General features: G+C 35.3%; 1 protein-coding gene across 22 annotated transcripts; it reads left to right on the forward strand.

Moving 5' to 3' along the window:
• The first annotated feature begins 28 nt into the window (after positions 1–28).
• Ociad1 (OCIA domain containing 1) lies at positions 29–27,102 on the forward strand. Of its 22 annotated transcripts, none has more exons than XM_087187590.1 (10): positions 188–374; positions 489–603; positions 1,704–1,766; positions 2,182–2,262; positions 8,302–8,355; positions 15,900–15,947; positions 16,943–17,078; positions 18,890–19,065; positions 23,199–23,351; positions 26,427–27,102. In XM_087187590.1, exons 3-10 carry the CDS (start codon positions 1,709–1,711, stop codon positions 26,462–26,464), a joined length of 744 nt encoding a protein of 247 aa, XP_087043716.1. In that variant the 5' UTR covers positions 188–374; positions 489–603; positions 1,704–1,708; the 3' UTR covers positions 26,465–27,102. The 22 variants fall into 22 exon arrangements, with proteins under 22 accessions (XP_087043736.1, XP_087043724.1, XP_087043716.1 ...); XM_087187595.1 differs by having other exon boundaries at positions 489–569; XM_087187591.1 differs by having other exon boundaries at positions 188–304.
• Positions 27,103–27,225: the final 123 nt, after the last annotated feature.

Raw genomic sequence — 27,225 nt, forward strand, 5'->3', positions numbered from 1 at the left:
GCCGCTACCACCAGCGCAGTCGCAGTGCAGCTCGAGAGCAACAAGGCCTAGGATAGAAGGGAGGGCCGAGCGAAAGAGGGCGTGACATCTGTCTAGGCGCAAGCGCAACGCGCATCCATCCATTCCGAGGCTGCTCGGCGTTCACACCACAGAGAGGTGACGTCATTTCCTGCCGCAGGTAGTCAGTGCTTCCGGGTCGCAGTCACTTTGAGCCCGTATCTGGGTGACTTTTAGGCAGAGGCTTAGCAGTCCGTCCCTTCCCCTTTGCCGTGGTTTGGCGCAGATTGTGCCTGCCCTACCGCCTGTACGTTCTTCTCCTAGCTTCTGCCCCTGATCGCTTGGGCTCCTTGCGCTGTGGCCGCTGCATTTGGGAGGTGGGTGAGGTGGCATAGAGAGCCCCGGTTTGGCCCTTCCCCCACCCATCCATTCACCACTTTCTCGCGAGTGGCCTCCAATTTGCCCCTTCCGCCATTTTCCTGCCTACTAAGGTGGACTAACTGCCCGTTGGGTCTCGCGCTTTTGAGTGCTGGTTACCGCAGGAGGCGAGGGACTGTTTCTGGGGCGTGCAGGTGGGAGAAACTCGTGGTGACTCACTAGAGGCAGGTGGGTCTGAATCGGTTTTGATGGGTGGTAGATAGAGTGAGGGAGTGGACAGTCAGGCCAGTGAAGGTTCATTTCAGAATTTTTCTTTAGATTGGCGAGCTTAAAATGGTGTCTAAGAGCCCTTGTCAACCTTAACAGTCTATAAGAAAGATGCTGTTGGTGGGAAATGAGAGGGATTTATTTGTCTAATATGGTTTTAAAATGTAACCAGTTTACTCAGAAGGCTTCGTCGGTCTATGAATTCGATTTACCCTATTCCTTTTCCCTAAAGAATTGGCATGTCGTAGGCCTTCGATGTTGTCTTGTTTACTAAAGGAATTACGGATGGGCCCAGTTGTCATCCTCTGTATACCATTTTCTGTTTTCATGTAAAATTTTTTAAATGAAAATAATCAACCTGATACTGTGCTTTAAAATACAGTTATCTGTGGTGCTGGTCTCTTAAATCCTGAGATACGGGTTTTTAAAAACCCAACTAAATGAAAAAATTAAAACAATATTTTTGGAATGCTGTGCATCTTTAATCTCTTGTATTGGTACAAAAGTAATTTGAAGATTATTTGGAGAGAGGGAGGAAAGTTTGGAAGATAGTTTGCTATAGACCTTAACATCACAGAAGGATATGACGTCTTTGTTCAATTTTTTTTTCTCTTTTGAGTACTGTTTTGTGGGAGAGGTTGCATGTTTCCTGATTATTTTAAAACTGGAAACAGAAAAGATCTTCTTTGGGGGGAAATTACCCAAATCATGTAGGATAGATTTCTGAAAGGACCAAGACATGGGATAATGTGAAATAAGCCACTTCAAGAGGGAAAATGTCAGTTTTATTGGTATCTTTTAATATTTTAACCTTATTCATCAACTGGTAAATACTGATAACACCTCATCTTTTTCAGCTAAGGGACCAAAGATGAATAATGAGTCCAGATTAATTTGTAGGTTTATGATGTTTTTATTTTTATGTCAGATACTTAAGATGTAGTAATTTTTAGTAAATGTATTTTAAATTGCCATGTAAACCAATAATTTCACTATTATCTGCATTTGCTTCAAACTATCATGATATTTCTTAATAGCTAATGTAAATGTTTTTGATACAGGAAAGATGAATGGGCGGGCTGATTTTCGAGAGTCGAATGCAGAAGTTCCAAGACCAGTTCCCCGTAACTATCATATTAAGTATTTATAATTGGAAGCACTTGCTATGTAAAGAAAATTTCATTGCCTGAGTAACAGTAGCAGCTGGACTAGCTTCATGAGGCAGTCACACAGGGCCCCAGATTTGGTTTAATGTTAGCTCTACTCTTGCCATCTTGAAATTCTTAGTAATTTCAGTAAAGGCTCCTGCATTTTGATTTTGCACATGGTCAAGTACATTATGTAGCCAATTCTGACTAGCAGGTAGTAGTACTAAATTCTGTTTGAAGTCCAAGTTTGCTAAAAGTTTACAAGCCAATTGTTTCATTACTTGATTTTTTTAAAAATGCTGGATGTCTTTCGTTAATATTTATACTAAGCTAATTTTCAGTCTTGGATTTATTGGTATTTTATTATTTTCCAATTTTCCTTGGTAAAAAGTCATAGGGGCTGATTACATTCCGACAGAGGAAGAAAGAAGAATGTTTGCAGAATGCAATGATGAAAGCTTCTGGTTCAGATGTGAGTTCAGTTTTCTTATCACATAATTTGATCCAAAATTTGTACCTGAAATTTTAACCTGCATTTTTATTTGAAGTTAGAGTAACTCCATACAGAAAAAATTTGGCACACTTTGTCTTAGTATGGTTGTTGCTAAAAGAGATTTAGGAAATAGAGGTATGCACATTTTAAAGTCGTTGCAGAATTTTTTTCAAAACCATGAGCCAGTTTTGTGAATAATAGTAATAATATGTACATGAATTTTATAAAAACAATTCCATGAGGTTGATAACTACTGCCCTTACTTTATAGATGGAGACATTGAGGTTTAGAGATGTTAAAAACAATATTAAATGTTAAAAGCAATATATAAAATACAGTCTTCTTTTAAACAAAACCCAGGTATTACTTCACCTGGGAACTATAGTCCTTTACAGTTGTGATGTGGTAATTGGAACAGAAGGGCTGGGTGGAATTTTTTTTTTTTTTTTTTTTTTTTGGTACCAGGGATTGAACTCGGGACCTTGCACTTACAAGGCAGGTGCCGGAACCACTGAGCTAAATCCCTGGCCCCTGGGTGGAATTTTAACATGCAAGGGAGCAAATTGCTAAGGAAGGTATATCTTTTCATCAGCCCAATATATGTACTTATTATGTACTAGATACTTTGCTTGGAAGACAAGTTTTATGAAATAGTCTTTATCCTAATGTAGTCGAAACAAAACTAACACATGAAACATACAGAAAAAGGTGATGTTTCATAGCTACAGTAAGAATTTTAAGAGGTAAATTAATTGTAATTGAGCAAAGGAAGAATCTACAATAACTTGATCATTGTTAGAGCCTTGAGGCTGAACTGATAAAACAGAAGCCTTTCTTGGGAATAGAAGGTAAAACAGTAGTGAGGAGCTAAAAGTTTTATCTTACAGGTTTTAGGTTCTTGGGCAGTAAGAATGATGTAAGTTTGTTTTCAGAGGAAGATTAGTATGCATTGTAGGTTAGAAGAATGAGAAGTTGTACTTGGTGAGATCTTCTGTGAGATTTTGGTGATAACTAAGGCATATAGTTGTTGAGAAGTAGTTGACTATATTGCCATTTGGACTGGAGAAAATGGGTTGGTGATGAAAGATTTTTGAAAGGACATGTAATAAGATTTCAAAAAGATTGACTAAGGGGGAATGAAGGAAAAGAGTCAGGTAATAACTTCAAGATAGTCCAGTTTATGACATTACTGATTAAAAAGTACAGTTAGAATTTTTTGTTTGTAGAAAGAAACAAATTTAGTATGATCATTTTGTATTCATGGTGCAACAAATTATCTTCCAAGTCTTGATGACATAGGATTAAGGAAAAGACACGTCTGGTGATAGTTTGGGATCATTGTAATATTAATGCCAGTGGTTATTTTTTTGGCTGATAAATTTATGCCATTGCATGTTTAACATTCTAAACAGCTGTAACATTTTGCTAAAAGTACATTAAAGCACATTGATGTATAGGCAGGGTTTCTATGTATGTATGACTTAATAATAGGACAATGTGGTATATGAACAGTAAGAAATAAGTAATTTTTGTATATTAAAACAGATTAATCCCAAATTGAAGAGGCAAAAAGCATGTACTAAGGACAGGCTAAAAAAATAGCTTGTTTTTTTTGTTGTTGTTGTTTGTTTGATACCAGGGATTGAACTCGAAAAAAAGCTTATTAATTGTATATTATATCTGGTTTACTGGGAAATTAGAGCAGTAAAAAAATTAACAACCAGCAGTAGTTACAAAAGCAGTTGACCTTTTTTTTTTCTTTCTTTTGGTGGAACTCAGAGCTTTTGCACTGAGCTGCATCCCTAGTCCTTTTTTAAATTTTGAGACAGGGTCTGTTAAATTGTTATGTTGCCCAGGCTGAGCTTGAACTTGTGATCTTCCTGCCTCAGCCTCAGTGTGCTGGGAATACAGGCATGTAACCCCCGTGCCTGGCCAACAATTGACTCTTAAAGCAGAAATAACTTAGCTGTTGCATATTATAACATCAAACATTCAATACGTAGAAAACTATAGCTGTAACCAGATGGTAGGAAATTCAACATATAATTATCAAGAGAACTTGATAGTCACGTGTTAGAAAATTTTGTAGTTTTTGTATCTTCAAAAAAGGTATTCCAAGTAGTATGTGAAATTTCCATATTATGTATATGTGCTGCCGAAGCGAGCACAAATTTCCATATTATGTAAATGAATAATGGAATTCATGTTATTCTGGAGAGTATCAACTTGGGGCTGTTAATGAGAAGGTGGTGAGGAAAGCAGGAATATGTAGACGAGTACTGATGGTAACTTTTACACCTTTTTGAGGTCTGTTAAATATATTCATCTTGGTTTAAAATTGGACTTGTTGATTTAGACTTTCTTTTAAGATAACTTTGTTTCTTCTCTGATCTAGTTTCTGTTAATCTTTTTTTTTTTTTTTTTTTTTTTTGGTACTGGGGATCGAACTCAGGCCCTTGCGCTTGCACAGCAGGCGGCGAAACCACTGAGCTAAATCCCTGGCCTTTCTGTTAATCTTAAAGTATAACTATGAAGGTAACTTATTTCCAATTGTTTAAAATTTGGCCCTACTTGCTGCCCAAAAACTAATGTGTGCTCAAACACACACAGGTAGTGGAAAAATAAATCCATAAAAGATCAACTTAATTGCATATTATAGTGGTTCTCAACTTCCGGAATTATTGAAAAGTCATACTAATTCCAATTTGCATCAGTTTTAGATTGTATGAAAATATTTCATACATATGCACCACTGGGTTTCAAATGAGAAGTATGATCAAGGAGAACATGGACTCTGGACCCCACCTGACTCTCTGAATTCAAATCCCAGATAGTAGCTGTGAGATTTTGGACAAATTCCTGTCTGTGTTTTGTTTCCTTATCTGTAAAACAGGGACAATAACTACCTATCACATGAAATTGTTATGGGGATTAATTCAGTTAATTTGATTTAATTATATAAATGTTGGCTCTCTTTATTAAATGGCTGTTGATGCTATTGTGATTAATGAAATAAAAGTTTCTGTTGAAAATTGTGAATTTAGAGTAGCATTTTATTGTGAAGGGAGAAGAGTTCAAGGAATTTCACAGATCTTTGTATTGGATATGGTTGGGACTGTGCTCCTAAAGCAGAATAGGTTTTGGTCAGCAGTAGTTTTGATTTGCCTAAGGAAACATTACATTATATTAACAAATAGGAGTCACATACTATAAAGGACTCTCATGACATGGGAGTAAGATTTGAGTTCTGATTGAGTTGTATTACAAATTAAACATTTGTGTTGTTTTGAGCTATGACTTTGTAGATATCAGTTTATTCTGATTAAGCAGTCTAGATAACCTTTGAAGTCTTTTCAGTTTTACTATTATATAAGTTGGACGGAGACCATAGGCCTAAACCATTATCACTTTATAGCATGAGAAGTTAAGAGATATATGCAAACAGGATGAATGGAAGAACTAGTGCTAGAATCTTCTTAATCTGTTACTTTTTGCATTGACTGAAGAAACATTGTCCATTGTAGAGATGGCTAACTAATTCATCACCTTTTATCCTTATATAATTCTTCAGTGCTACGTGTTGCAATCCTTGAACCAAGCTGAACTGATGCTGTAATTTAAAGGGATTTGTCCTTTGAAAAACCTTAAATGATAATACATGAAGCCATTCTAACCAGCCAACATTAAAGAAAACATTTTCCCAACCAAGGTAAAATCTGGTAGTAAGTAGAATAGTAAGGAGTCAAACCTTAGGGTTTCTGCAAATTGTGCCTAATGGTGGAGCCCTATTCCAAAGTTAGTGGATTTTAATCATAACGTTTCTCTAACAATTCAAATGTCTCAGTTATTTCAGTGCTTAAATTGCCCATGTATAATTTAAACCATAGTTGAGGAAACTACAGACCATGGATCAAATCTTTTTGTATGCAGTGAACTAACAGTGGTTTTTAAATTTTGAAATGATTAAGGAAAAAAAAGGAGGAAGATGGTTTCATTCCATGTACAAATTACCTAATGTTAATATTTTTGCATCCATAAATAGTTTTATTGAAACACAGTCATGTTAATTTGTTTACGTATTGTCTGTACCTTTGCCATAAAACAGTAGTTGAGTAGTTAGGACAAACACTGAATGTACCACAATGGCCCAGTACTTATCATCAGGCTCTTTTTTTTTTTTTTTTTTTTTTTTTTTTTAAATTTTATTGGTATCAGGCTCTTTATAGAGCAATTTGCCAACCCCTGGTTAGGAACAGCACTGTTCACCATGGTAGCCACTGACCACATGTAGTTATTTAAATTAATTTACAGTGAAAGGATGCAAAGCAAAACAGGAAAAGAAGCATGAGGTGAAGTCCAGAGGAAGCCAGGTGCAAGCTTCTAAGGGTCTTCTTCCAGTGGAGCCACACACAAAGGACATGTTTAATTTGTCTGCCTCCCAGTAACAGCTCTTGTAAGTGTTGTGTTATCATAGAATGTCACTAGAAGCTCAATGTCAGGGCTTTTTTAAAATTGGGGGCTGGTCATGTAGGCACTCTCAGCCTAATATGTACCTAAATACCAGACTCTCAGATAAAAAGCAGTTGTTCAGTGTGAATTGTGTTTGTATAAACAGGTTAGGCATAGCGAGCCACTTCTGTCAATGTAGGGAACTGTTTATTAGTCAACTTCTCAGACCAAGTTACTTGCCACATTGGAGGCAGCTAAGGACCAACTCCCATCCTTGCAGAAAATTCTGTTACTGCTTGTGTAGAGAACAGTGATTCATAGCTGTTTTTAAGATGTAAGTCCCTTTGAAATTGTGATTCTCGCTTTGGATATTTTACTGTAGGTTAATAGGCATATACACATAATATTTCCATATAGTCTTAAGGAATATTTAAAATATATGCTTTTTAATTCTTGCCCCAGGTACCATATGATTACAGTCAAATGTATTTTGGTTCATTGTAATACCGAGTTTAAAAGCTTGAGATCTGGTATTAGATTTCATTAGATTCTGAGACCTGCCCCTGAACTAGCTGTATGCCCGTGAGCAATTTCTTAACATCTCTAATCCTCAGTATCCTTATCTTTAAAGGGCTGATAGTATTATCTAGTTTGTAAATACTGTGATAAAAAGCAAATGAGACAATGCACTAAGGCACTTAGCGCCTTGCATGGAATTTTGTCTTTACTCAGTAGCAGCTTATTTATAATTTGTTTCTAGCCTCTCCTTTATCTTGTTTTCCCTCTTTTTCTAACTTCAGAAGTCAGTTTTAACAGTGTTGTCTTTTTTTTTTATTAAATTGGCTTTGTTTTTATTTTTGTTTTTTGTGTTTTTGAAGGGGTTTGTTTTGTTTTGTTTTGATTTTTTGGTTTTTTTGAGTCAGGGTCTCCCTTTGTAGTTCAGGCTGGCCCTGAACTCACTATGTAGCCCAGGCTGGCCTCAAACTTGCTGCGATCCTCCTGCTTCAGCCTCCCGAGTGCTGGGATTAACAGGGGTGCGCCGCCACAACCAACAACAGCATTGTCTTACTTGATTATTAATGTATTGCTACCTCTCTCAGAACATAAGTCTATATGGTTCTTGAGTTATGTTGTTTAATTTGTAATGTTTTTATGAGTTTTGTTTTGTTTTTTTGGACACAGGGTCTCGCTGTGTAGCCCAGGCTGGCCTCAAATTCACAGCAATCCTCCTGCCTCAGCCTCCCAAGTCCTGGGGTTATGGCATTATTTTTAATTTAAAATGCTCTAAGTTTTTAAACATCTGTGTACACAATACAACTTTTAAAATGAATCTGGGTTTTTTTGTTGTTTGTTTTAATTCTTAGTACTGGGAATCAGACTCAGGGCCTCGAGCTTGCCAGGCAGGCTCTATGCGGCTGAGCTACATCCTGGACCTAAAATGAATCTGTTTTAAAAGATCTTAGTTGTAAAGTTTATTCTTAGATGGTTTTGCTGATACTCATTTCCTAATGAACTCAAGATAAACATTTTTTCCTTTTGTTAATATTGACAAGTTCATTTTCTTCCTAGCTGTGCCTTTGGCTGCCACAAGTATGTTGATTACTCAAGGACTAATTAGTAAAGGTAAATATGTAAACTTTAAATTTATTTAGTTTTTTGGATATCATGTTTATTTTTGTGATTCTTAAATAAGGAAAGATGATTATCTTATTAAGTGTGATCATTGGTGGATTTCTCCAATATTAGAAAAGTTTTGTCTATGTGGAATCACTAGATCCATTATCTTGATTTGAGAATTTGATACTGTCCTGCACAGAACATCATTAACAATCTGAAAATGCAAGAAAATAACTAAACTTGTGGATAGTTTGTAGGTAGAGCAACAAACCTAGTTTAGGTGGGTGCCTCAGCAGCTACACTCTTTGTTAGAAATGCAAATTCGTAGGCCCCATTCCATACCTAGTCAGAATCTCTGAAGTCCTAGAATCTGTGTTCTAACAAACCCAGGTGATTCTCAGGCATTGGTTTAAAGAATAGTAGCTGCCAGGCCTAGTGGTGCATGCCTGTAATTCCAGCACTCTGGGAAGCTAGGGCAAGGGAATCACAAGTTCAAGTCGTGCCTGTACAACTTAGTGCGAGACCTTATCTCAATAATAAAATAATCAAGAACTCAAAAAATAACATATGTTGGCAAGGCTATGGGGAAAAAGAAACCCTTCTACATTGTTGAAGTATAAACTGGTACAACCACTATGGAAATTGGTATAGACATTCCTCAAAAAACTAAAATTAGAAATTCCAGTTTACTCAAGTATTTCCTTTCTAGGTTTCTTAAAGAGTTAAAGACATCGGGGCCAGGGATTTAGCTCAGTGGTTTCGCTGCCTGCTGCACAAGCGCAAGGACCGGAGTTCGATCCCCGGTACCCAAAAAAACCAAAACAAAACAAAGAGTTAAAGACATCATATTACAGTGATACATGCATACCCATGTTTATAGAAGCACAACTTATAATAGCTAAATCTTGGAAGCAGCTTATATATCCTTTAGCAGATGAATGAATAAAGAAAATGTATATATGCACGGTGGAGTGCTACTTAGCCCTAAAGGATAAATTTGAGTCATTTATGGGAAAATAGATGCACCTTGAGACCACAAAGCTTAATGAAATAAGATACAGAGCCTTAAATAGTACATGGTTTCTCTTATATGAGAAACCCAAAGTATAATTTAAAGAGAAAAAAGAAAGCAGAGAGGTGAATCTTTTGCAAACAAATGGGAAAGGGGATCTTGAAATGGAAGGAGAGGAGATCAAGGGGAAGTAAAAAGGATTAAAATGCAATACCAACTCCCAAAGGTGAATGTATTCAATATGTATCGCAAACATGTATTACTTTTTTCTTTTTTTTTTTTCCTGGTACCAAGGATCGAACTCCAGGACCTTGTGCTGCAGGCACAGCGCCACTGAGCTAAATCCTGGGCCCAACATGAATTACTTTTTAAAAAGGACCAGGAATATACTTCACTGTGAAGGTCCTGTGACGGGACATACCTCATTGTGAAGACCAATAGCTTTCTAAACCAACATCACCTGCGAGTTGGGGCTGAGAATGAGTTAGCATTTAAAAGAGTAGTAAGCCTCGGAGGGAACCAGCAAGTAATCTATTTTTTAACAAGCCTCCAAAGAGAATTTCTAGTCTTAAATTTTATTGGCCTAAATGGTATAGTATATCCCTGTGGATTAAGTATTATCAGTCTCTATATCTTAAAATTTGGTGATACAGGTGATGTTCATTACATGTACTTAAGTGTACTATCTGCCTGGTATATCTTGTATCTTGGAAGATGTTCCAGAAAAGGTTGGTGACCTTAAAATGGTTTCCAGATATCCTAAATGCTTGTTAATTGGCTCTTCCAAAAATGTGACTATGATAGGACCTTTGAAGCCCTTTTACATTAGTAGTATCAAGTACATAAACAGTAGTCTTGATAAAAACTGGTTACTAAAAGTTTTGACCTGGGCATGGTGGCACTCACCTATGATCCCAGCACTCTGGGAGGATGAGGCAGGAGGATCATGAATTTGAGCTTAGTTTTGGCAACTTAGCTGAGACCTTGCCTCAAAATTTATTAAAAAAAATTTTAAAAGAGCTATGATGCAGAGAAGTGCAGACTCGGAATTCAATCTCCAGTACCATCAAAAAAAAAAAAATTGGGGGCGGGAGGGAAATGAGAGGATTGTGGGGATGAAAATTTAAAGAATAGGGCTAGGGATTTATGCTCATTGGTTCCACTGCCTGCCCTGCAAGTTCAAGAACCCGAGTTCAATCCCTGGTACCAAAAAAAAAGAGAAAATTTAAAGAACAGCTAAAGAATTTAATTATAATATGGTACACATTCCAGGAATCTTAAAACATGGAAAGAACTCAAGATACACATGTACTTACATGTCCTTTAAAACTGAGGTGTTTTATAGACCAGATTGGTCCCATATTGTGAACAAAACACTTTAAATCACATTACTTTGAAGGCATAACTGGCACAATTGAGAAATTATATTGTCCATTATTGTACCTTTTGTTGTTGTTGTTGTTGGGTTTTTTTGGTACCAGGGATTGAACTCAGGACCTTGCGCCTGCCAGGCAGGCGGCAGAACCACTGAGTTAAATCCCCGGCCCCATTATTGTGCCATTTTATCATAATTTTGTCATTTAATAATGATCAGATCTAGGTATGGGGGTTACAAAAGGAATTTAGGAGCTGCTAGGTAATGTGAACACACACTGAAGAGAATAGAAAATTTAAATAAGCTACTAAATTGTAAACTAGAGATTCAGAATTGTAGGTAAAGATCTTTCAAAGATGAACAATTTCTAGGATTGCTATAAATAAGCACGTAAAAAGAATCAAATGTATTATGTATATGTACCAATTCCCCATGATAAATGTAATCATGTACTGCAAACGTACTAATAAAATTTTTTTTAATAAAATTTTTTTTAAAGGGATGTTTTTTGAAAGTAAATTTTGAAGGATAGGCAGGATTTAGATTAAAAAGAAAAGGAAAGGTATTTGAGGAGCAAGGGTCTGGTGATTACAACAATAAGCATGGCTATTTGGAGGCAGTGAGGAGACTGACACAGAGACAAAATCATGCAAGCAGTGAAAACAAAACAGCTAATGTAGAACCAGGAAAAATTATAATTTGGAAAAGGGGATGAAAGGGAAAGTATTGGTGGTTTGGGGCTTATAGGAGTTAAAAACTTTGGACAACTTGACAATAAGGTAGAAGCTAGAGACTTAAGGAAAACAATTCAGAATCCACCAAAACATGTTGGATTTAATCCAAATGCCTAGCATTTGGTATTTGTCTATGGTGAGTTGTACTCAACATGGTCTTAGCTGTTACCTATTTGTTCCTGATCTTCAAAAAAGGGCAGAAAACATTTTTAAAAATTCTTTTTTATATGCTTTTCCAACTGCCCCATCTCAGATACGAAGCCAGGCTTCAGGAACACTTCACTTTTTACTTCTTTTAACCCTGTCTATAATAGATTATCCATGAATTTTTTTCACTTATTGAAACCTCTTAAAAGGCTACCAATGGTTCTGGCACCTACCTTGCAAGCGCAAGATCCCAAGTCGATCCCCGGTACCAAAAAAAAAAAAGACTACCAAGACAGTGTTCTTGCTGCTTAAATTTGATGCAGGTTTTGTTCTTGATTGACATTATACAACCTTAACCATTTTCCTCCCTCCTTTCCTCCTTTTCTTCCTTCCTTGGAATTAAACTGAGGAGTGCTGGGCTACATTCCTAGCCCTTTTAGTTTTGTTTTGAGACAGTGTCTTGCTCAGTTCCTCAGGCTGGCCTTGAATTTGTGATCTGTCTCAGTAGTGGGATTGCAGGGGTGTACCACCATGCCCAGCTTTTAATCAAAAAAAATTTTTTTTGGTTCCCCACCTCTAACCAATTCTTGAATCATTCCTTTGATTTCTCATCTGTAATTGCATAGTCCTAGAATTTCCCTCCTACTTCAGGCAACTCTTCCATTTTTTTTCATGTTTTTTGAGTGTAGTATGCATGGCACACTGTTTACAATGTGTAGCACTAAAGATAAATTCATGACCTCTTGGTGCTTAGATTTTCATTTGTTGGTTTTCTTTCTCCCTTTGTTTTAGAAATATTGGTATTCTTTGGAGTTCTGCTTTGGATTTTAGTTTTCGGTCTACATTTTTGAGGAGGAGGGGTGTGGTATTGGAGATTGAACCCAGGTCCTATACCACTAAGCAAGCTATGCTCTCAGCCCAGATTTGTTTGCTTTCATCTACAGTAATATGGGTTCTAGTTACTGTAGGAGCCAGATCCCTGTATTAGCCACTTTTCCATTGTTGGCACAAACTACTTGACAACCACAATTTAAAGAAAGAGAGGTTTATTTTGGCTCAAGATTTCAAAGGTTTCAGTCTATGATCTGCTGGCTCTCCAAGGCAGAAACATAGTGGAAGGGTGTGGTGGAAGAAAGCTGCTCACCTCGTGGTACCCAGATCACATAGGACTGCAAAAAGCACCAAAGGAGAGAAATACTCTTCAGACATCCTCAAGTGACTTCTTCCAGCCAGGCCATACTTTTCCAGTGGCACATTCAGTCATGAACTCAGTAGGTTAATCCACTCATGAGGTTAACACCCCCATGAAGTAATCACCTGCCAAAAGCTTCACCTGTGAATACATGATCCTTTTGGGGGACATTTCAATCAAACCATAACAATCTCTAGGATTATGTCTAGTCTAGATATCTGCTATATTATATTCTGGATATCTTACATGGATGACCCTTGTATTGGCTCCATAAATTGAACTCATTTTGCTAAAACCAGTTCCTGCTGTTTTGCCATTTGTCCTGCTATCATTCAGGACATCAGGGCCTTAGCCTTCACTTCTATTCTTTATCTGCCTTGTCGGATTGATGTCTTGTATTCAGACTCTTAAATGTTTTTGTAAGCTATCTACCTCTGCATTTTCACTGTAATTGATGTAACTGTATGTTGTAAAGAGCATTGCATTAACCTTCAGTAAGTGTATTTCCATTCTCACTACTTACTTCCTCTTAGGAAAATAAGCTTTCTCTAGCACCTGTCAGAATATACCTAATGCACACATGTAGTAGATACTGAAATATTTGGGTGAATAGCAGTTATTATGATGAAGTCTGTTTGTTTTATTCCCTCTGTAGACGGTCAACTCCATGAGTGTAAAGAGAGTGTCTATCTTCTATCTGGGCATGGTAGTATATGCCTTTGATCTTCATACTCTGATAGGCTGAGACAGGAAGATCATAAGTTTGAGGCCATAGGCAACTTGGTGTCCCTATCTCAAAACAAAACAGGATTGTGGATGTAGTTTAGTGCCAGTGCCTTGGGTTCAATCCCTAGTACTGTACAAGGGGAGGAGAGGTGTCTTTACTGTATCCTTTCTTATTAATATGTAGTGTTTGTATAATGTCAGAGGTCTATAACTAGTTGTTGACAGAATAGAGATAAGCTAACAGTATAGATTACTTTTGTTTTTTTGAACTTTACACAGAAGCCTTATGTCAATTAATTTATGTTGGTTCTTTCAACATTTGTGAGACTTATCAGTGGTATGTTAGAACTGTCTTGAACTAGCTTCTAAGGACTGATTGTTAAGTTTTTCAGGAACATGACAGCCAAAAACCCTTTGATAGCTTTATATTATAGAAATTGATGGACATTAAAATCTTACCTTTTTTTTTAACGTGCGAATTTGCCATTTTATTTATTTTTCTGGTTTACTAGCACACTACTGGATTTATCCACAATGTTTTACATAGCTGTAAATTATATATTCTCGTTGCTGTGTAGTTTTCTGCTGTTTGAACATGTCCCAGTTCATTTATCCTACTATACATTGGAAATTGAGTAGTTTTTTGATTTCTACAATTAGTACTTCCATGAATAAAGTATTTCTTGTTAGACATTTTTCTGGACTATAGATTATAAATATATTCAACTTTAGTGTAGATACTGCTACACTATTTGGAGCAATTTTCACTCTCACATTTTTATTTCTATTTCAGCCATACTGGTAAATGAGCGGTGATACTGATTCCATAATGGTTTTAATTTTCATCTTCCTGTGACTAATGCAGTTGAGGGCCTTCTGTTTTATTCATCATTTGAAAGTATCTGTTGAAGTTGTCCATCTTTTCATTGGATTGTCTTTAGTTCTCTGTCCTTTCTGGAAGTCTGTCGAGTGTGTGTGTGTGTGTGTGTGTGTGTGTGTGTGTGTGTGGTGATTATTTTCCCATTCTGATTGTGATTTTTTTTTTTTTTTTTTTTTTTGGTACCAGGGATCAAACTCGGGACTTCCCACTTGTAAGGCAGGCAGCAGAACCACTGAGCTAAATCCCCGGCCCTATTGTGATTCTTAATAGAGTCCAATTTATCAGATTTTTACATTTTTGTCATCTCTTTAAGATCTTTGACAGTCTCTTATGATTTCTTCTATAAGCTTTTTTATCATATTTAAATTTTCAAGCCCTGTGGAATTATTTTTGTATATAACAGGTAGATCAGGTACATTTTCTTCTCTTACAGATACATAATTAACTCTGCCTGTATTTTTTTTTTTTCCTGGTAGTGGGTATCAAACTCAGGACCTCTTGTGCTTGGGAGCCGGGTGCAGTGCCACTGAGCTAAATCCCCGGGCCCATCTCTGCCTGTATTTTTTTTTGTTTGTTTGGTACCAGGGATCGTGACCTTGTGCTTGTGAGGCAGGTGGGGGAATCACTGAGCTAAATCCCTGGCCCCTCTGCCTGTATTTTGAAAGGACTATTTTTTGTTTACTGCATTGTTTCCTTTGTTGTTTATCAAGTAACAACATATGGGAAGTGTGAGTCAGTTTATGTATTCTTGCACTTCTGCCAGACTGTCTTAATTACTATAGTTTTATCCTAGGTCTTGATGTCTGTTTCAGTTTCATTCAATACTGCCTTGGCCCTTTGTGTTTGCATCTGATTTTTAGTATAAGCAAGACCTTGCTTTGATTTTAATTGGAGCATTGAACTTATGGATTAATTTATGGAGAATTGACATCTTTACACTATTCAATTCTTGGGCATAGTATGTTTCTTTGTGTTTGCCTTTTACTCCTCAGCAATTTTTTTTTTTTTTTTTGGTACCGGGGATCGAACTCAGGTCCTTGCGCTTGTGCAGCAGGCAGCGAAACCACTGAGCTAAATCCCCAGCCCTACTCAGCAAAGCCCTACTTTGTGGCTTTTAATATAAAGATCTTTCATATCTTTAATTAGATTTGTTCCTGGGTCTTGGTTGGTTTTGATGTTATAGTAAATTGTATCTTTTAAAGTATATTTTGTTTTCTTTGTTCTTGGTATATAGAAGGAGTTTTTGTTGTTGTTGTTATTGTGGACTTTGTATCAAGTAGTCCACTATTCATGTATTCTGTCTTTTGGATTTTTTTCATTTATCTGTTGATATTAAATTCACTTGATTTTCTCTTTTAAATAGCTTAGAATTCTCTAAAGTCATAAAAAGAACTAATGTTGGCAGCTAAATATTTAAAGATAGTCTGAGCTAATTTTTTCTTCTAATAATATTTCTCAGAAATACTTAACTTTTTATTCTGTAGGAATTCTTTCAAGTCATCCCAGATTTGGTTCCATCCCTAAACTTATATGTAAGTATGAACAACACTATACTTTTAGCTTTTTTTACCAAAGTAAAATCATTAATTTATACTAAATGTATTGACATACTTATATTAGTTATGTGGTTACACATAACTGACAGAATCAGTGTAAGCTTTTCATTAAATGGATTACTTGGATTTTTTTTTTCTAGGATCAAAAATCATGAGTTACTTGAAAGACTTTTTCCCTTTATAATAATTTGAAATTATTTTTTAAATACATAGTACTTGAAAATAATTCTTGTCTCTATAAGGAAAGAAGGTTGTACAGATATTCTGATTAATCCAAATAAATATATTTAGAATTAAACCTAGTTTTTTTTGAAGTCTTTAAATTTAGCACTGTGGCTAACAAAAAGAAGTTAAATTACTCTTAAAAATGTACCTGAGGCTTTTCATGAATCTTTTCAGGTTAGCCCCTCTTTTATATTAGGAATAGGTTACCCAAGTAAACATTTCAGTTACACTTTGTAATTCATTATTTTAAGAGATTTAGTGTATCTAATTTCATTTTTAAAGTAATCTTGTGAATGTGATATAATTCAGTACCTGGGGCATTGGAAACTTGCTATTTCCTATAGGCTAGAGGTAATTTATTTATTTATTCTCATTTTACAAGAAAAATGGCTTGAATCTCTGTTAACTAGGCTAGAATTTTGATGTGATTCCTTATCTACTCCTCTTTCCATCATACCTTTACTGTATCTTTCCTATTTGTATTAATAATTAGTATATTAGAATTGATTTCTCTTACAACTACTTTATTTTGATTTATTTTATTTAGAGAAACTGAATTATATCCATAGAATCTTTCTCTGAACTCTTTGAATTTAATGAGGTCCTTTTATCATTATTTTAGAAAATCTCAGGTCTTTCTAAACCAGAGATATATTTAAAATAACATGTTTTTTAAAATGTTTGGACAAGATTATTGCCTAAAAAGGCCTATTCAATCCTGCTTTTTGTTTGACTTTATAAATAAGTTGCTTGTATCATGGGATACTTTGCTGGAAAACTTTCTTATGTGAGAACTTGCCAAGAAAAGTTCAAGAATCTTGAAAATTCTCCTCTTGGAGAAGCTTTACGATCAGGACAAACACGACGATCTTCACCACCTGGGTAGGTCACATTCTGATCTTCACTTAAAGTTTTTGATTTTAAGAAAATTAAAAACTTGTTATAATTCAGTGCCTGGGCCATTGGAAACTTGCTATTTCCTATAGGCTAAAGGTAATTTATTTTATTTGCAGAACATTTATTGGTACATTTTAGATACACATAGAGAAATTGTACCAATATATATTTTGATTTTTCTTTTTTTCCCCCCCTTTCCCATCCTCCCTTATGTATAAAAGGAGGTAATTTACTTTAAAAAGTAGAGCAAGACTTGGTTACTGTTCTTTTGAATATGGAGTTTCATCCAGTTGAGAGTACATGTCCTAGAATAAAGGATTTCATCTTGATTAAATTTGGCAAACACCTTTGGTTTACTGTATTTTGGACTTTTTTTGCATCTCCAAATTTTGTTAATATTTAATCCCATCTCAACAGTTTTCAACTTTTTATTGCCTTTAGTTTTTAAAATAGGAAAACGAACAGGAAATGTCTATTTTCTCTGAGATACAGTATATTCATGTTTGTTTTGTTAATCTGGCTTTATACTGTGAATCACAATTTAACTCCCTCTCGTCTCACCCCCATACTGGGGTTAGACACAGGGCCTTGGCACTGAGTTATAGCCCTATAGCCCTTTTATCTTTTGAGACACAGTTTCTGTACGTTGTCCAGGCCGGCCTCTTAACTCACCAGGCTCCTGAGTAGCACCACCATGCCCTGATCATAATTTTTGATTATGTAATTTTAGAAGTGAACTGGTATCATAACTTCTGGTATAAATTAGTACAAGTATTTTGAATAGTATTTTGTCAGCATATTTTGAGATTCATAAAATTTAGAATCCTTTGGGTTCTTTGTGCTAAACTCTTTGAATCCAAAACAAAAAACAACTATAGCCACAAAGTTGTGTACAACTTGAAATAGAAAAAAACTGGACTCAACTTCCAGTAATGGAGAATGAACATTTTCACTAAGTTACATAAATTGATGGGCATTGTGAAGTTACTTAAAATCATGAAGTCTTAAAGCATCATGATGAAATGCTTTTGATAAACTGAAAGGGTAGAATATAAAATTATATATACATAAAATTATCTTTTTCTTATAAAGTATATATTTTCAAAAATATTGATAGTAATAATGGTTGTGATGTATAAGTTTTCCCCTTTACTCCATATGTTCTGTAGTATAGTTCTATTGTATTTTACAAAAAAATTTTAAAACAAGCACTTTTTAAAACTTTAAAATGTTAAAACTTTCAAACTTCTAAGTCCTGTAAAGTAATGTTTATTCTGTTAATAGTTTTCTTTAGACTGTGGTTTAGTTTTTGAATTATATAATATGGATGTATGAATCTGTCTGGATAGGGTAGATAAATAAGTAATGGGTAGATGAGTTATAAATGGCAAACAATGTAAAACCTCATGAGCGATAATATTTTTTATATCTGCTTAACAAATTAGTGTTTTTATTGACTCCTAGCTGTGGAAGTAACTTCCCAATTGATGTGGGAAATTAGACCTCATCTGAAGTACTTCTTTCCCCCCAAGAACTTTAAAACAGATTAAAATTGTCTTCAAAACCCAATATTTAGAAAATTGAACGTTTTCTTTTTCCCCTGTATTGTTGACAGTTTGTAAGTTGAATGAGTCAGTATGTTTTTTAATACTTTTGATGATTGAAACACTTTTTTTGCTGTTAAATACCTGTTAAATTTAGAATTATTTTAGAAACTGAGTAACTTGTTTTTATACCTTAACACATCTTTAAGACAGTGACTCATTTTTCTTATACAACATGATGTTCTTTTACAGGCACTATTCTCAAAAGTCAAAATATGACTCAAATGTGAGTGGTCAGTCCTCTTTTGTGACCTCCCCAGCAGCAGACAACATAGAAAAGGAGATGCTTCCTCATTATGAGCCAATTCCATTCAGTGCATCTATGAATGAATCCACTCCCACTGGTATTTCTGATCATATTGCCCAAGGTAGAAACTTCTCTTGAAATGAATTTCAACATTTTATGGTCCAACGTATGTATAAATTTTATTTGACGAACTTTTCTGCTGGATATCACCTGTATGTTCTACCATGGGCCATCAACCCGCACTCATCTGTCAGCCTAACTCAGCATGTTTATTCCTTTTCTTTGTTTCTTCATTCAGCATTCCCTGAGGACCATAGGTGTCAGATAGATATGGAAGAAGTAAAGATGAACAAGGCTGGTTCTCGTCTTTGAGAAACTGTCTCCCCACTCCTCCTTACCAGGAATTGAATTCAGGACCTTGTGCTTTCGAGGCAGGCATGGTGCCACTGAACTAAATCCCCAGCCCAGAAACTGTCTCTTAGGAAATACAGAAATGCAAAGATAAGTTACTGATAGGTGCTAGTAATTGAAAATACTAACACAAGTTTAGTGGAATAGGAAAGAAGTGATAAATTGTGTTTTCAGAAGTAGACACTTTAAGAAGGCTAAGATTAAATTTAATAGGCTGGTCTTAAAGGCTTTCATCTTCCTTGTCTGTAATGTAAGAACAATTTCCTGCCTCACAGAACTGTTAGGTGAGAAAATCCATGTGAAAATGCATTGTGAAGTTGGTGTAAATACTTAATTGTGAATACCTCACATGTCAGTGAAACCACATCAATTTTGGATTAAGGCCTGGACTTGAATGATTGATATTTGCTAGCTGTGTGACCTTATAATCACAGTCCTGGCAAATAACTGCTTTATAATCCTTTCAGTGTCTTGATCCCTTGAACACAGATAACAGTACCTCTCTGTTAAGAACTGTTGAAATTAGATGAAATACTCAGAGGCAATGCTGACAAATAACAGATTCTCAACAAATGTTAGTTTCCTTTTTTCTTTCAGTCTAGTCTGCAGTGAAAGGTGGAGGATTAGAAACGGGAAGTATAGGCCTCTATAGTTCCTTTATCTAAAATCCAGAAATCCACAAAGCTTTATTTTTTTGGTACCAGGGATCAAACTTGGGACCTTGTGCTTGCGAGGCAGGCAGCGGAACCACAGATCTAAATCCCTGGCCAAAGCTATTTTTTTTTGTTGTTTTACTTTTAAGTAAAATCTGACTTGAGAGCTGAAGATATGTTCGTAGAGTGCTTGTCTAGTATGTGTTAAGACTCTAGGTTTGACCCCCATACTGCTAGAAAAATAAATACAATCTGACCTATACTCATTTGGCAGCAAACCCTGACCTAACCTAGCATAATATATATAAATAGAGCCTTATTTACTTTTCCTAAAATGATTTTTTTTCTATATTCTGTTGGAGAACCATTAATGTTCTTCCCCAAGCCTCTGGATGGATGTTAAGTAGTATAGGATATATACTCTAATGTTTTTCTAAAATCTCAGATACTGATTGTGAAACATGTTTAACCCTGAGGACTAAGATAAGGGATTATAAGTCTCTATAATCTTTGAAAAAAATTTGAAATGAATTCATTAAGGTAGGTAGGTAGGTCAGAATATAAAGTATACACTAGCCACATGTGGCTATGTAAATTAATTAAAAGAAAGTAAACCTTAAAATTTATTTCCTCAGTTGTATTGGTAGCATTTTAATTGCTTAATAGTCATATGTGCTAGTGGCTCCTATATAGTATAGTGTAATGTAGAACATTCTTATTGCAGAAAGTTTTGTTGGACTGTGCTGTATTACAATGAAAGGCACCAAGGTGATTAATAACCTTGCATAAAAGAAGAGACAGGAAATGGATGTTTAGATGATTAAAGAGACTCTAGAATATGGATGAAAGTTGTTGAGAGCCTTTTTCTTCCTCAGCTCCCCTCCTCTCATGGTTGAAAGCAAAGACATCATCATATTAGAATGGGGAGATTTGGGGAGAGTGGTTAAAGTCTCTTATCTCCCAAGGCAGCTGTCCTTGTATTTCACTGTGTCTGATTTTCCTCATCTCATGTTCATATCCATTCATCCTATATTCTAGTCATGCACCAACTCTTCCTCTATACTGAATTGTAGCCCTCTGATCATTTGCATTAGAAAATTTCATGTTATATAATTTCTTTTCCATATAAAAGTTTAAAAGATCCCTTTGTTATCTACCCACAGATCACTGTAAGACTCATTTTAATACTGTTTTATGCTCTCCACAGCAGCCATTCATCTGTCCACTGAGCTGCTCTCTGGCTCCCTTCTCAAAACCTCTTTTCACTGCTTTCCATATAGACCAGCAGTGATTTCCTTTCCTTTACCTTGATGCTTTCCTTTACCAGGGCACCTTCTCCTGTTGTTTAAGTTCTGTTTTCCCCTTTAGTTGTGCTTTTTACCAGGAATCCAAAGAGTTACTAATCTTTTCAAAGCAGAGCACTCCATCATAGCTGTTAGAAGACTTAGAGTTTATTATAGTTAGATTTAAAGCAATGCTGTTTTATATTTTCTTATTCCTTCCAGCTCTTTAAACCTTCCCAAAGCCGTAAATTATATTCTGTACACGATGCAGGATATTTTCATAAGTGGAGAAATTTCCCCCAATCTTACCATCTGATTTATGTTGTCATTTGTTACAGAATTTCAGAATAATACAATATTTTTCTTTTTGATAAGAAAAAATATTAGACCTGGAAGGAATTCTAGAGGTCATGTAATCAAACTATCTTATTTCACAGTTGGGAAAGCCAGTACTGAAAGGAGCTTAGTGATTTGCCCAAGGACCCATTAGTGGTCAGCAAAATGAAGATGACAACCCTGAGTTCTGAAATACACCATATCTCTACTTATGGTGAAGGGAAATGAGTTCAAGAATTACTAATAATGCAGTGCAAGGTGCTTTTAACCCAGTGTGAGATTGTAATATTTTTCTCTACATTGGGGGGGGGTAACGGGATCGAACTCAGGACCTTGCACTTTTGAGGCAGGCACAGTGCCCCTGAGCTAAATCTCTGGCCCACCATTGATTTCTAAATAAGTACTTTTTATAAAAAAAATTTTTTTTAAATGTGTTTTAACTAACATACTATTAAAGAGATATGACTACTTTTTCTCATTGAAAAATAGTATTTAAGACTTTAAATAATAGTTCACTGAATGTTATGTTAGCATTAGTTAATTTCTTTAAAAATGTTTATATGGGGCTGAGGATTTAGCTCAGTGGCAATGGAGCCTGCCTCGCAGGTGCAAGGTCCTGAGTTCGATCCCTTGTATAGGGGGAAAAAATGTTTATATGGGACTGGGGAGGTAGCTCAGAGGTGCCTTGCCTGCCTGGCAAATGCAAGGTCCTGAGTTCGATACCCGATACTGGAAAAAAAGTTTGTATGTTTTTTGTTTTGCTATTTGTATATTTTACACACTATTGTTCCATTTTTGATCCTGACAGTACTAAAGAATAACAACTTCTTTGTTTTTCTTCAGTGTTTGCCTCTTTGATAATATGTATTGTTCACACTTTGACTTTCTTTGGGAAATATAAAGAATAAACGCAGGTTCCCAGGATGAACAGTTGTCACTTTTTTCCACTTCAGTATTGTATCTGTTTGACCAGAGTGATAACAGTCCCACTCTGCTTTAAGGATATGGTTTATACTTTTCAGTAGGTAGTTTCAAGTACTTGTGTTTAAATATACAGATGGAAAATTAATTTTTTAAAGTAACTAGAGTTTGCATATATAAGCTCTTATCAGAACATTTAACTGTGGAAATAAAATCTACATTGTCAAGTTTTGTTCTCTTTCACCAGTACAATACTTCTCTTTAATTCCAAACATAGTGTGAATAACCCAGTTTAGAACACTAGAATTTTAATGAGTTTAAGTTATTTGATTGTATATTATGATACCCATTATCTATCATTTTTCTGGCTAGGGTTTAGGTTTTAAAATTTTGATGTTGATTTTAAGTTTTAGAGATAAAAGCTTAAAAGTATAAGGGAGAGTAGGTTGTTTTTTCTTTATTTTTAAGGGAGAGTAGGTTTTAATTTTATAATTTCCTTGGGAAAGTTTAGTACCTTTAAAATGGTGCTAATAATTTGATCCTTATTTCACTTTATTATTCTGCTTTGTAGATAAGCATTTACAAAATTCAGTTGCTTTGGGTTTATCCAAATCCTTTTATTGCCATTTATTAATTGTTTGTTGTTTTAGGACCTGATCCCAACCTTGAAGAAAGTCCCAAAAGAAAAAATATTACATATGAGGAATTAAGACAAAAGAACAGAGAGTCATATGAAGTAACTTTAACACAAAAGACTGGCCCCTCAGTCAGGCCTATGCAGGAAAGAGAGCCAAAAAAAGAAGGTATGATAGTTTAGTCTGAATCACATAACTCTTAGGATTGGAAACTAAAGCATTAGTTTAAAACATTAATTATACTAATATGATTTAATTATTCAAGCAATTAGCCAAAATAAAATTTTTAAAGAATAATTATCTCACAGTTACCAGTTCTTCCCTTTTTTTGTGGTACTAGGGATGTAACCCAAGTCCTTCACATTGAACTACATCCCCACCCCTTTTTGAATTTTTTATTTTGAGACAGGGTCTTGATAAGTTGCTAAGTTGCCCAGGCTGGCCTCCAATTTGTGAGCATCTTGCCTCAGCCTTTCAGATTGGCTAGGATTTCAGGTGTGTTGCCACCATGCCTGGCTTGCTTTTTCCATTTTTAAGAAGTGTTCCATAGTCCATTTTGTTTTAAAACATAATGAAATTCAAACAAGAAAATAAATCCAAATAGGAAGACTTAAGACAAACTAGTTTTGTAAGTCAAGTACAATGTGGAAATTACACACCCATTTGACTGTTTTTCTTTATAAGAAATCACCTTGGGGGTTAATATCTTTTTCCTAATGCTGCATCTCTTGCATGACCTGAGGTTGATCATTGGGCTGTAATGCCACTTTTGGCAAGGGAGAATAATAATGAAGTTTTTCTTGTGTATTTGAAAGAGTTATGTGCCTTACGGACCAGCTTTTTTTTTTTTTTTTTTTTTGGTACCGGGGATCGAACTTGGGTCCTTGCGCTTGCAGAGCAGACAGTGAAACCACTGCACTAAATCCCCGGCCCTCCCAGCCAGTTTTTAAAAAATTTTGAGCTAGGGTCTCACTAAGTTGCTCAAGCTGACCTTTAGACTTGGGATCCTCCTGCCTCCTGAGTAGCTGGGATTATAGGTATGTTGTATCACATCCAGTTCCTTTTTTTTTTTTAGCAATACTAAGTTTTTAAGTTACCTCTTTTTTTCGGTTTTTTGGAACAGGCAAATACTACCCAGAGTCAATTTTCTGACACACAAATTAATCTCTAAAGAAAGAGGTGGTGGCATGCACCTGTAATCCCACTACTGGGGAGTCTGAGTCAGGAGGATCACTGCGAGTTTGTGGCCAGCCTGGGCTAGTGAGCTCAAGGCCAGGCTTTACTACATCATGAGACCCTGTCTCAAAAAATAAAAAAAATAATAAAGAAAGATGACATTATAAATATATGTTCTATTTATTTTAAAAGTCAAGCTGAAGGTGTGGCTCAGTGCACTTGCCTAGCATATATAAGGCCCATAGGTTCAGTCCCTACCACCACCACAAAAAGAAAAAAAAAAGGAATAGGCCTTTGGTTCTTTCTGGAAGGCCATATGCTATAAAATACATGAAAATCATTAGTATTATTATGATCCTTCTTTAGAGCCAGTTTTATTTCGATTGTTCATTTATAATTATTTTTTTAGCAATGAAAATGTCTACACCATAATTTTGATGTAAAAAAATCTAGCTAGGGCTGGGGATTTAGCTCAGTGGTTTTGCTGCCTGCTGCGCAAGTGCAGGGACCCGAGTTGGATACCCGGTACCAAAAAAAATCTAGCTTTCATATAGAGTTGTAATTTGTAGTATTTGATGTTTGTCATTAAGTCTTAGCACAGACTTTATGCATACAGTGGCTGTTACTCTGTAATACGCAAGACTTATTGGTACTTTACTTTGGTAATTAATTTAAGGATTTAGACTGTAAGCTCCATGAGGGCAAGAAGTTGGTGTTTCTCTCATTTTTGTAATCTTTTCTGGTAAGTTCGCATAGCATGGTACCTTGCACTGTTATATCAGAAATTAGTATTTTGGTCTTATGTAGTATTGAAAGGTAAAAAAATGAAATATGTTGTATCTCAAACGTTAGTTAGATTTTGACAGTTGTGTTTTCAACTGTGAAGTCTTGAAGTGTTTATAAAATTATGAACTTTTTTCTTCGTAAAAAGAAAAATGGATTTTCTTTTACATAATTTAAAGAAAAAGACCTGTTAATGGGCCAGGGATGTAACTCAGTGGCACCCAGCCTGCCTGGCAAGTGCAAGGTGCTGAGTTTTATCCTCAGTACCGAAAAAGAAAAAAAGACCTGATTATTTTTTTATAATGTTTTTGAATCCAGACCAGGGTCTGAAAATGTCAGAGTTTTCAGCTTTAGTTGATGTGGATTATATTTATCACTATTTATCTAATTAGCAATCAAGACTGAGCAATTTTAAAAACACAAGTACATTTTCTGTTAACTGTCAGAGCCATGTCACCATATCATATAGGTTCTAGAAAACTGTTATAATCATGAAATAATGAGAACAAAGAGGAATAGGCAGAATGTGAGGGAAAAGGGGTAGATGATGTCCTAGTATAGTAATGAAATAATTTTGACTTCATAGATTCCCTGAAAGGACCACACTGAACTTGTTTGTATTGTTATGATTACTTGAGTCTTCTGAGGAGTTGTAATTCACACAGATGGAGGCCATGTAGAAGAGAAGCCAAAAATAGTAAAAAAGATAGGATCGTGTTTTAAAATTTAACTTTATATAAAATACAGGAATATTGAAAACCATTTCTTTGTAGGACAGCTCCTGGAAGATAAGATTGAATTAACCCCAACTTGAAGACTTGACCATGTTACTGGTGGTTTTGTTTTGTTGAAAACAAAATGTAAATTTATTTTTTAATTTCCTGATAACTTTTTGCTATATATGATAATATGTACCACACTTAGTTGATAAAGTTGTAAAGGCATCTATTTAGGTTTGGTCCTAACTAGACATGCTTCAGTTCTACTTGTTAAGGCTTGTACCTTGGGCAAGTTACTAATCTGTTTTCTCAACCTTAAAGAGGGGATTGTGTTTACTATAAGGTTGTTAATGAGGATTAAGTATATATGCAAAAATACAGGACGTTTGTAGTTCTGAACAGCTTCTAGTTCACAAAAGCTTAGCCAGCCCCTTTTATAATTAAGATCTGACTCTCGTGTGCTTTATTCAAATGAGAGGAAACAACTTTTCATCATAACAAACTTAAGATAGTGTCTTACTTGTTACTGTTTGAAACTATCAATTATTTATGCTTTTTTTCCTAGTCAAAGTAAACAAATATGGAGATACTTGGGATGAGTGAAAAAGTACATCATTGGACATACTGAAGGACTTTCAACATCCAGCTTCAGCTAGGTGATCATGAAATACCTGCATGCTTTGAGCTCAGCAGCAGTCTTCATAAATGCATTTAAAACTAAATTCTGGGTTTTTGTGGTTTGACTTACTATGATATTTAAGGAAAAACACAGATTTTAGCTTTACAATCATGTAAATGTAGTCACCTTGTAATGTAGATCATGTAAATGTAGACTACATTGTGTACTGTTGTGATCATGGTATTATTCTATGATTGCGTACAGTTTGTGAGATTGTTTTAAATTACAAGGCAAAGATACTCTTCTAAAACTATTAAGAGACTGTGATGCTTTAGAATTTGCTTATATGAAAATAGGATGTCTGCATGTTGAATTGGGGTGGGGGGAGCAAGCATAATTTTTGTGTTCCGCTTTGCAATGTTATTTAAAGCCTTTCTCTAGTGTTTGCTGTATTGTGCTGTTTATGGAAAATAATGTAAAGGAGCATGCAACAGCACTCATCTTCATTGATTTTATGGTTTTATTTGCAATTTTAATGTTTCGTTACAAGTAAATGGTGTTTCTTAGAGATAGAAGTTTAAGACATCTATGAATATATAATAAAGATGATGAATATGATTCATACAGACATCAATTTTTGGTAATTAGCTGAATGCCTAAAAACAAGTGGTCATTGTGTTAAATTTCCGTCACTATAATGAAATGCTGTAGATAATCAATTTATAAAGAGAAAAGGTTTATTTTA

The sequence above is a fragment of the Heterocephalus glaber genome, unplaced genomic scaffold (genome assembly GCF_053883595.1).
Source record: "Heterocephalus glaber isolate CG9 unplaced genomic scaffold, H.glaber_assembly_v1.0 deba00001509, whole genome shotgun sequence".
Taxonomy (NCBI): Eukaryota; Metazoa; Chordata; class Mammalia; order Rodentia; family Bathyergidae; genus Heterocephalus; species Heterocephalus glaber.